Genomic DNA, 12,060 nt, shown 5'->3' on the forward strand with positions numbered 1-12,060 from the left:
TTTTTGGTTTCTTTTTTCATTATCTATCTATTTGTTGATATTTCCATTTTGTTAATATATCATTTTCTTGACTTTATTCATATCTTCCATTAGTTCTTTGAAAACCTTTAAGACAGCTGTTTTAAAGTCTTTAGTAAGTCCTCCCTTTCTCAGGGATAGTTTCTGTTGCTTAATTTTTTCCTTTGGCTGGGCCATATTTTTCTGTTTCTTTGTATGCCTTGTGATTTTTTTGTTGAAAGCTGAATATTTGAATCTATTAATATGGTAACTCTAGAAATCAGATTCTCCCCTTTACCAGGGTTTGCTCGTGTTTTTTTTGTTTTGTATTTGATTATTGTAGGCTGTCTCTGTGTCAAGGATTAGGCTAAGGTGTAAATGTAAGGTCTTCTCAGGTCTTTTCTAAGCCTGTGCATTTCTCTGGGTATATGTGGTGACATTCTCATTTCCTCTGTATATGCAGCTGCTTTTAAATGTCCCAGACTTTAATGTCTGGCTCCCAAAAGAGGGGGAAAGGAATGGGGAGAAAAGAAATCCTTTAAATTCCCTGGAAGTCTCTTCAGCTGGAACAGAAAGGGCTTACGACAGTTGTGGATGGGTGTGTGTGCAACAATGGTTGTGTGCCTCTGTGTCTGTGCCTCAATGATTAGAAGTACCAATCAGTGATCACAGCACAAATCTCTAAAATTTGGAGGACACGGATCTTTTTGCTCACCCTGGCTTCTGCAAGCTGCATGTGAGTTACCCAACTAATATATTTATTATTCTAATTTTCAGGTTTAAAACTTGAACCATGAGATTGGGAGTTAGGGGATGGGTAGCTGCTACCGGGTTAAGAGCTGTAATTGACTGAAATTAGCTGCAGTTTGTCATCTAAATCTTCCCCTGGAAGACGTAAACTTTTATTTATTTATTTATTTTTTTGAGACAGAGTCTCGCTCTGTCGCCCAGGTTGGAGTGCAGTGGCGCGATCTCCGCTCACTGCAAGCTCCGCCGCCTCCCGGGTTCACGCCATTCTCCTGCCTCAGCCTCCCTAGAAGCTGGGACTACAGGCGCCCACCACCAAGTCCGGCTAGTTTTTTTGTATTTTTAGTAGAGATGGGGTTTCACTGTGTTCGCCAGGATGGTCTCGATCTCCTGCCCTCGTGATCCGCCCGCCTCAGCCTCCCAAAGTGCTGGGATTACAGGCGTGAGCCACCGCACCCGGCCGACGTAAACTTTTAATAGAGTGTGAAGATTATTTGTGTCCACAGTTTCAAAATTGTTACATCAGACTGATTCTGCCAATGAAACTGTTGTCTAGATGAGGAGACATATTCTTGGTGCTTCCTACTCTATCATCTTCTCAGAATCCTCTAGTGAAATAGTCTTTGATGATTTATCTACTATACCAAATAGATATAGTTAAAGTTGGGACCCTAACTTAACAGCATAGGGTATCACAGAAATCAAAACCGATACTGTTTTTCTCATAACCATAACCTAAGGGCCTAGGAATTAATGGAAATGAAAGTAGCTCCTCTTACAATATATCTAATAGTCCACTTGCAGATTTTTTGCTTCTCATTCTATAATTTTTGGCATTTCTGATTTACAAGTCTTAGTTCCTAAGGAGGTACTTTTACCAGGAGACACAATCGTGGTTCCACTGAACTGGAAGTCAAGATTGCTACTGGCCACTTGCATTTCTCATTTCACTGAACCTATAGTCAGACAAAGAGGGGTTCATTCTACTGACTAGGTGACTGACACTGTTTATAAAAATAAATATAATTGCTGTTACACCTTGAGGTAAAAAAAAAAAAAAGTATCTTTGGGACTACAGTATTATCTAGTGCTGCTCTAAGAAGTTCCATGTCTTTTAGTCTTTTAATGAAGACTACAGCAACCCAGTAAAAGCAGGACCTTTAAAGACTCAGACCCTTCAGAAGTAAAGGTTCAGAAGACCACATCAGTTAAAGAACCCCAACCAGCCAAGGTGCTGGACGAGGACAAAGGAACATTAAATAGGTGATGGAAAAAAGGATTTGCGAATATTCACTATGGCCTCCTGACCAGTTAAGAAATGATCACTGTAGCAACTATGCATATTTTCATGTGCATTTTCTTCCTTCCTTAGTGTGTGTGTGTGCACTCGCATGCACACTTAAACTGCTAGTGGTGATTGACTTTACAACTTAGTTTTTAGGATATAAAATATCCATAAATTTCTTTAGAAGAGAAAATAATATCATCCAGCGATGGCTACAGTAACTGATGGAACTGTGTCTCATCCTTCTTGAGGAGATGGTGAAATTGTCTTCAGTGTAAGAGGAAGAGTTCCTTCATGTTAGGTAAAAGCATGGTGCAGTTGCTATTGTTGTATGGAAATTAAATATGGAGGGAAGCAGGAGGGTAGATATTGGGGTTCCAAGGATTGAATGGTGCCAGATATCTGCCTGTTTGCTCTCAGCCTTCACCCCTTCCTTCTGTGTTCTTCTGTGTATTGCAGGGGGCTGGAGCCACCTCCTTAACTACACTTCCCAGACTGCCTTTCCAACTAGCTGGATACCGCCAATAGAAGGAATTCATGAGAGACTGGAAGGCCAGAGCTGGGGAGAAGCAACTGTCTTGTTTGGCTTCTGATAGCATTTCTGTCTGCAGCAGCAGTGATAGTGCAGCAGCAATGGCAGTACTAACCACAGTAACTGCATTGGCAGAGATTCCAGCCTTGGTTGAGGCATCACATCTTCAGCAGGTCTACAATTACAGTGACACCCTCCCTGAAAGTCCAGGAGTGCATATAGACTTGTTGACTTCAGTTGAGCAGTGATGCAGCTTCTGATCTCTGGTTATCAACGCTTCTTCCTTTTTGTTCTTCCCATACCCCTCTTCTCCACTTAGCTCTTCCATCCCTTCTAACAGCCATGTAACCAATTCCCTCTCTTTATCACTGGTGATATTTTAGGTGGAATAATGGTTCTCTGGGTATGATTTTTAAGAGTGCTTACCTTTTAGAGCTACATACTGGAATATTTATAGATGAAATAATATGAAACATTTATGGCTGTATATATCTGAGATTTTTCTTAAGACTATTACAGGAGGGGGTGTGATGGGGGCATAGATGAAACAAGATTGGCCATAATTTGATAATTGTCAGGTGATAATTGGGTGATAGGTACCTGGAGTCAATTTTATGATTGACTCTAATTTTATATGTGTTTAAAAACTTTCCATAACAAAATACCAATTATCTCTCCCTGCCAAGAATAAATCAATAAACCAATCGATAAACCAATGAATCCCTTCTATTTTTAATACCTTAAGTGGGTTTTGTATTTCTGTCTACAGCCTGACAGACTCATAGAGAAAGCTTATCTAAGAATGAAGCCAGGACCCGGCAAAATGGCTCCCGTGAAGAAGGGTGGCAAGAAGAAAAAGGGCCATTCTGCCACCCATGAGGTGGTGACCCGAGAATACACCATCAACATTCACAAGTGCATCCATGGAGTGGGCTTCAAGAAACGTGCCCCTTGAGCACTCAAAGAGATTCAGAAATTTGCCATGAAGGAGATGGGAACTCTAGATGTGTGCATTGATACCAGGCTCAACAAGGCTGTCTCGGCCAAAGGAATAAGGAATGTCCCATGCCAAACCCATGTGCAGTTGTCCAGAAAACATAATGAGGATGAAGATTCACCAAATGAGCTCTATACTTTGGTTACCTATGTACCTGTTACCACTTTCAAAAACTACAGACAGTCGATGTGGACAAGAACTAATCACTGGTTGTCAACTATATCAAATAAAGTTATAAAACTGAAAAAAAAAAAAAAAAAGAATGAAGCCAACACCAAGGAAAACAAAGATGTCTTCATGTGTATGACAGAACAAGTAACAGACTAACAGAAGCTGTACACATGCTCAAGAAATAGAGATGCACACAGAGACCTGACAACATCCTGTGCACCTATATACAGCCAAAGCATCCAGCAGATTCACCAGATTTTTCACATACATGAACCAATAAATTCCCCTTTTTGTTTCACCTACTTTGAATTGGACTTCTATTACCTGCAAACAAAACAACCCTAACTAATGAAACCCCTAATAAATGATCACTACTATTATCTCAACCCCCTTGAGTAACTAACCAACCACAATCATCACTATATAAAATCTAAGTAACTTACTACATATATACACATATATATTTAGGCATAACTCACAATAGAATATGCTAAGTATTAAATTAACTGGAAACACTAAATTAAACTGATCCCTAGAGAAGGGATTAAGAGGCATGGGCTAAAGCAGTCAGAGAAGGCTCCTGGTAGGGAAAGGAGGAAGGTCTGAGCTAGGCCTTAGAAAATGTACAGAATCTACATAATAATATAATATAATGGTCATGAGTATGGTCTCTGGAGTCCGACAGACTTGGTTCAAATCCTGGGTCTGTTACCGACTAGCTTCGCAACTTTGGGCAAGTTACTTAAATGTCTGTACTTATTTCCTCATCTAAAAAATGTGGATAATAATAGGAGACCTACCTCACAGAGCTGTTATGAGGATTTAATGAGTTAACATATATAATGCTGAGTACAGTGTCTGGCTCATTGTAAGTATGACATACGTGTTTTCATTACTATCAAGAGAGGAAGGACCAGCCAGAAGGAATGGTCTCAGCAAAGGTGCAGAGTGGGAATGTACAAAGCTTATCTAGAGACCAGGGAACAGACTTATTGAGCTGACACAGAAGGCTTGTGAAGGAGAATTGTCTGGCAAGACAATTTACAGATGACCAGTCAGAGGCAGGGAAAGTGGCTTGCCAAACATCTTGATCTCTCCTAACAGCACACAGGAAATTGGGGGCACGTGTCTGCGGCCTTTCTGGGAGCTTCAGTAGGTGGCATTATCCCTGCTTTGAGCACTTACAGCACTTACAGCTTTGAGCACTTATGGCACTTCCAAGCTGCTATGGGTTATTTCCTTGGATACTTATACACAAAAACACAGAATGGACTCCGGGAGATAGAACTTACTGCTCTGCAACGGCCAAATTGGGCGGCAGGGAGGTGAGGCCATTGCCTGTGAGGAGCAGGACACGGAGGTGTGGCAGAATCCCCAAATCACAGATGGCCTCCGCAGTCAGGCTGTTGAAGGAAAGGTCCAGGAACTGCCATGCAAAGATGAAAGATGGGGAAGATAAGCACTCTGTGTGACAATGATGCTCATATACATGATGTGGGAACTACTTTCTAGAGTGCCCCATTGCCCACAGGAAAAAACCCTCCTGCACCTTTAACATTAAAGGTCTACTAGAGCCAGTACCCAACCGGTTTTCTAGCCTTACTTGCCACTACAAATCTTTGTTTATCCTGTAGTGCTGGGCAAACAGACTCCTCCCCGCTCTTTGCCTCATCCACCTATAGATCTTTGCTTGTACTTTTTGCTTAAATGGGAATGCCCCTCTTCCATGTATCCTAATCCAAGCCCCCAAAAGACAGCTCAAAAGTTGCCTCCTTGTAAAACCTTCTCAATTCCCCAGACAGATGGAATCTCTACCTCCCCTAACTTTGACTGCTTTATCTAAACTGCTCTCAGGGTACTCAGGGTACTTATCCAAGTCTGCCAGGTATCTGGCATATGGATATGCCTAGCATAGTGCTTGGCACACAGTGGTGGACTAGATCATAAACTGGTACTTGGAGGACTGTGGGGTCAAGTGCCATGCCACTGTAACACTATCCTTGTAAGTTAGCATAAGACCTGGAGCAAAGTAGTTGCACATAAAAAATGAGCTGAAATAAACTGGCTTCAGTGGCTCACGCCTGTTATCCCAGCACTTTGGGAGGCAGAGGTGGGCATATCATGAGGTCAGGAGATTAAGACCATCCTGGCTAACATGGTGAAATCCTGACTCTACTAAAAATACAAAAAATTAGCTGGGTGTGGTGGCACGTGCCTGTAGTGCCAGCTACTCGGGAGGCTGAGGCAGGAGAATCGCTTGAACCTGGGAGGCAGAGGTTGCAGTGAGCTGAGATCACGCCATGCACTCCAGCCTGGGTGACAAAGCAAGACTCTGTCTCAAAAAAAAAAAAAAAAAAAAAAAGAAAGAAGAAAAAAAGAAATAAAAAGAAATAAACTGGCTTATGAGGACAATAAACCCAAATTTTCACCCTATTGTCAACCACCTTCTAACTGGCCTTCTGGATTCATTAAATAGTTGACTGGGGTCAAGGGGCTAAGGAGTCAATCAGAAAACTGTGTTTCTCTGCAGAGACAAAGAAAATCGGGATAAATGACATCTGTCCAATATTTGTTCTCCTTCTCCTAAGCCTCTGTAGACACTAAATATACAAGTTGGCTCCCTTTCATGCACCCCTATTTCTTATGTGCTTCCGTGTGCCCACCTCCTCAACATACATTGAAGTCTATTGAATGGGGTTGGTTTCAGCGCCTAATTCAATTGGTACAGGAGTAAGTCTTTGGTCAGCCACATCAGTATTACATAGTCAGACATATACACGCTACAGGTTACCATCAGAGAAGGACTGGGTTTGGTCTGACTCTGCTGTAATAATTAATTGATAGTTCTGCAGACCTGGGCGTAAGTCCTGACTAATCATGTGATATTAGGCAAATTACCTAATCTGGGTTTCCTTATCTGTAAAGTAGAAATAAGTGGTTCCTATGTAAATAAAGCCTTTATCCTGGAGTCTAGTATACAGTAAATGCTTAATGTTGGCTGTCATCATCATCATCATCCTTTCATTCCTCAACCCTATGCATAAGGCTTACTTTGCACCCATCCCTGCCCTTTAGGAGCTCCCAGCCTACTCAGCTAAATACATGTATACGTTCATTATGTAGCAATGCTACTGGGATAGATGTCTGAAGACAGACCAATCAGGGCACAAAGGAAGGAAATGGTCAGGTCCACCAGGGGATCAGGACAGGCTTCACAGGGTAGGTAACATCTGAGCTGTCCTCAGAGACCAACAGGTATTCACCAAATTGTTGAGGGCAAAGACACATTCAGGGCAGCAAGTGGCATGTATGGAAGACAGGAGGCAGGAGGCAACCTTGCTTGTTCTGAGAACCATGAATAGTTTGGTTATGACTGAAGTCCATGGTATAAGAAATGGCTTGACAAGACTAGCCAAGTATTACAGAAGCACTGAGTTCATGCCACCATGAGCAAATTCCAAGGTTTGAGGGTTCAGACAATGAGGTGATCCCACTTGGCTGGAGCAGAGAAGCCTACAGGAGGAAGACCTGGAAAGGTGCCCAAGATAAGCACAGGGAAAGGTGGGGAACATTCTCTCCCTCATACTCATGTGTGAACAGTCAGTCTACGGATTCTATCTGCCTCCTTAATATCTCTCATACTTGTTCCCTCCAATCTATTTTTTATACAGAAGCCAGAATGGTTTTTCTAAAATGCAGTTCTGACCCTACCACTTAGCTTAAAACCCTTCAATGAATCCCTATTCTCCATAAGGTTTAAACTCCTCAGCAAGTTTCCAAGGTTCTCCCCAGTCTCTTTTCTGCTACCCCTCCAGGTTCACATATCACTACACTCTACTGTGTCTCAGTCTCTATTCCAACCATACTGAGCTGTTTCATTAGCGTTCTAGCTCAGAAGCTGGCCTGGCCTACTGCTATTTTGTATAACCCATGAGCTAAGAATAATTTTTGCTTTTTTCTTTTTGAGACAGGATCTTATTCTGTCACCCCTGGTGTGAACATGGCTAGAGGGCAGCAGTATGAACATGGCTCACTGAAGCCTCAAGCTGCTAGGCTCAAGTGATCCTCCTGCCTCAGCTTCCTGTGGGTCCACAGGCATGCACAACCATACTATTTTTTTTTTTTTTAATTTTTGTAGAGACATGGTCTCATTTTGTTCCCAGGCTGGTCTTGAACCCCTGGGCTCAAGCGATCCTCCTGCCCTGGCCTCCCAAAGTGCTGGGATTACAGGTGTGAGCCACCCTGCCCAGCCAATTTTTACATTTTTAAATGGTTGAAAAAATCAAAAAAAGAATAAGAGTGTGTTTCATGTGTAAGTTATGTGAAGTTCATGTCAGCGTCATGAAGTTTTAGGCTGGGCACGGTGGCTCACGCCTGTAATCCCAGCTCTTTGGGAGGCTGAAGTGGGCAGATCACTTGAGGCCAGGAGTTTGAGACTAGCCTGGTCAACAAAGTGAAACCCGTCTCTACCAAAAATACAAAAATTAGCTGGGTGTGGTGGTTCCCCCCTTTAGTTCTAGCTACTCGGGAGGCTGAGGCATGAGAATCGCTTGAACCCAGGAGGCAGAGGTTGCAGTAAGCCAAGATTGTGCCACTTACTCCAGCCTGGGTGACAGAGTGAGACTGTCTCAAAAAATTAATTAATTAATTAAAATAAATAAAGTTTTATTGGAACACAGCCATCCTCATTTCTCATTTGTTTACATATTATCTATGGCTGTTTTCCATTATACAACAGCAGAGCTGACTAGTTATGATTAGTTATGACCATATATTATTGTCTAAATATATATGGTCATATATATTTGATATAGCCTAAAATATTCACTGTCTGGCCTGCTGTACAGAAAAAGTTTGCTGACCTCATTCTAGCTGCTTTGACTATTTAATGTAGGATCCAAATTTGCTTTCTATAGAATTAAGTGCAATTCAAAGAAATGAATAGCCTTAGAATCACAGGCCACAGAATTTCAGAGCTGACCCAGAATTTACAGAGGGGAAATGTTAGTCCCAGAGAGGGTACAATGTTTGGCCAGGTAGGCATGGCAAAGTACTGGCAAAACCAAGACAAAAGAAGGTCTTCTGACTGCCAGGGCAGGGCTCCAGCTGAACCTTCTTCAGATCTGTAATCTGAGAATCAAACCATGGCAAGTTAAGTTTTTCTAAACTGACTCCTGAAGAATTATTTTACTCTGGGCTTTTCCTCCTGGGGCAGCCTTTTTGGCAAACAAGAACAGAAGACTCCTAACCTGGCTACTACATCTGCTGAGTCACATCAAGTTTTATTACACATCAAAATATTCATTACTGTGAGCTGCAAATTCAGGATATTTGACAGGTTTATCCTTCTTCTTAGGGAGCCCTTGCAAATCACAGACAGATGAAAACAGATGGCTGGGCAAGAGATTTCCTGTTTTCATTTATATTCTGCATCTTAACTTTGGTCTGCTCTCTTATGTAAACACCCTTTCGTAAGGGTAGGTCTGTGGATAAATCATCTTCATCAGATGCAGTCACACTATAAAGTAAGGCCTCCAAAAAAGTCACTCATGATCAATCACTAGATCCAAGCTAGTCAGTTGTGGGGTCAGAGCCTATAGTCATGCCTCCTCCCTTCAACCCACTGGCACTTGAAACAGGTTTGAAATGGTAAGGGAAGAAGACAAGATGCATGGTACAATGCACAACACAGGAGCTCAACGACTACTCTTTGAAAAAGTAGAAGAACAAATAAATGGAAATTCTTAAGAAGCTCCCAGGCTAAAAGGTCAGGGACATGGCTCCCTGTATCTCTAGACCATCTGAAACCTGTTTCCTTCTGTCTATTCCAAAATCTACTATTAAATATTTATTAACACAGAAAAAAAATGCACCGGTTGTTGTAAACTTTCTATTTTATTCGACTTTCAAGAGCTTTGCTTCCTGGACAAGTGTGAGGACTACTTTTGTCCCAAATCATAGTAAATTACTGTTATCTTCAATATGACTTGAGATCATGGAGAGAAGGTTCCACTACAGCCAGCAGAATATGCTTTAAAAATGCAAAGACAGGAGGCGGAGCTTGCAGTGAGCTGAGATCTGGCCACTGCACTCCAGCCTGGACGACAGAGCCAGACTCCGTCTCAAAAAAAAAAAAAAAAAAAAAGGCAAAGACGTATAATCCAATTTAGGAAGATGGCTATTCCAAGAGCTTAAAACCTTTTAAAGCTTTGGCATATGAAGGCCATCAACTCTGAAAAACTCACTCTTGTAGAAGGTTCCCCTCACTGACAACAACAGGTTAAGTGAGGCTTTTGTGAAGAATGGCTGACCCTTGATGTTTGCTGATGAAATCATTTAAGTTAACAGCTCTTTGGGGTCGACCTCAAGGTTCATGATGTGCAGACATTTTGCTGAGATTTGACTCTGAAACACTTCTACTCCAGCACATGGAGAAGAGTCTATTACTCAGTGAGTGAGCATGGCCAGATGCCCAGCCCCACACGTGGCTCCAACTCTGTTGTCCTTTACTGTCCACATATGCAGTGACTCTCAGGTAGTGATAAAGCTTTGTTCCTTTGTAAAAAGTGACCCACAAGTCTTCATGAAAGCTGAAGAAGTAATCAACTTGAACTATGAGGACATGTGCAGAAAATGCATGGCTATGGGAAAATTTAGGAGAAAACCAAGAATGCAAATAAAATTTTCTGTATTTTCTAATTTGGGGTTTGAAGAACAGCTGTGAATGTACAAATGTTCAAGACTCTGCTGCTGATGCCATAGAATCCCTAATCATACTCATCTCCGAGGTTATGGACTAAGCCTATAGCCTGCTCTATCCCAGCCACTGAGACTGATTCAGCTCACTTAGACCACAATGAGTCTCTGGAATGAGTCTATAATATCTCTAGTTGAGCTGATCCAATCTGCTGCACCTAGCTCTTAAGCTCCATGGCTCCTCAACCCCTACTAGATCCAGATCTCCCCTCAAAACTCTCCCTCCTATAATATTCTGTTTTAAAACTTTTCCGCACAGACTCCCTTGGACATGACCTTTGGCATTTATTTTCCAGGATCATGCACCATGGTTAAGTCTTTGGTATCAACTATTTGCTGCCACTTCTACCGTCACCACCACCTCCATTACTATCACTACCCTTACAACCCCCACCCCCACCCTGCCTGGAGGCCAGCAATGAAGCAACAGCCTGGCTGTACAGGCCCAGCAAGCCCCTTCCCAACAGTTATAATCAGTAAAGCTCTATACTCATTCCTTACAGGGGAACTTGGTGGGCACCAAAAACTTCCTACCTCCAACTTACTTCCAATAACTTAAAGTCTCCATATTTCACGTAGATAGTTTTGATGCCATTAAATGCGAGATCCAGTTCCTTTAGGGCTGGAAACGTGTGAAATGCCTCTACATGGGGAGGAGAAAGACAGTCTGCAGTTTGTAAAGGACTTAAGAGAAAGATATTAATAATTACCATTTACTGTGTTCATACTGGGTTAGGCCAGGCACTGTATAAGGTACTCTTCATACATGGCCTCTAAATCTCCAACAACGCAGAAAAATAGGGATTACTACTTCCATTCTACAGCTGACTAAGCCTCAGCCAAACTAAGTGATTTGCCAGAATGAAATTGCTGGTAAGTGAAAGAGCCAAGGATTGAATCTAAGTCTGCTCAACAGCAAAGCACATTTAAAATATTATCTTTATTAATCCTGATTACAAAAATTAAAACCTAAGAAAAACAGTCAAATATCATAGAAAAATAAAAAGTTCTGTTTAATCCCAACATCCAGAGAAAAGTATTAAAAGTTGCATATATAGCACTCAACTTTTTCTCATGTATATATCAAAATACACACACCTCTTTTAACAAAAATAGAGTCATTCTGTACACATTGTACTGACTTGCTTTTTCCCTCAACAATATAACTTAAAGATTATTTCATGTCAAAACATATAGATATGCCTACTGTCTCTTGATGTTCTACTGTATAGATATATGCTAGTTTACTAATCCATTTCCCTATTGATCGCTTTTAGGCTATATGAATAAAAGGTAAGGAACTATATGAATAAAAGTTTCTCTCTCTGAATGAGAACTGAACTTTTTCTAGCCCTGTTCCTCTGGTAACCTGAAACCAATGGTATAGTAACTGCATTTCCAGGCAGTATCACTTGTGGTAAAAATCACCCTAGGTTGGTAAATTACATCTGGGCTAGGAGAAACTGTAAATGAATGATAGACGCCTGAAAGGGGCACCATAATTTTGGGCTTCCCTATGTGTAGTGATTCCTATAATTGGACATATCCTTTGCAGAAACTCTAGGAGCTATGCCT

At 41.6% G+C, this 12,060-nt stretch overlaps 1 protein-coding gene across 2 annotated transcripts in view; it reads right to left on the reverse strand.

The window, feature by feature from the left end:
* XRRA1 (X-ray radiation resistance associated 1) overlaps positions 1 to 12,060 on the reverse strand; it is a 116,793-nt gene that overhangs the window by 82,114 nt on the left and 22,619 nt on the right. For both annotated transcript variants that reach the window (XM_038005467.2, XM_008020148.3), the window contains 2 exons: positions 11,031 to 11,128; positions 5,022 to 5,155 (listed from right to left, as the gene is read on the reverse strand). In XM_038005467.2, the coding sequence (XP_037861395.2) occupies positions 5,022 to 5,155; positions 11,031 to 11,128 (232 nt within the window). The remainder of the gene's footprint in view (positions 1 to 5,021; positions 5,156 to 11,030; positions 11,129 to 12,060) is intronic.

The sequence above is a fragment of the Chlorocebus sabaeus genome, chromosome 1, assembly GCF_047675955.1.
Source record: "Chlorocebus sabaeus isolate Y175 chromosome 1, mChlSab1.0.hap1, whole genome shotgun sequence".
Classification (NCBI taxonomy): Eukaryota; Metazoa; Chordata; class Mammalia; order Primates; family Cercopithecidae; genus Chlorocebus; species Chlorocebus sabaeus.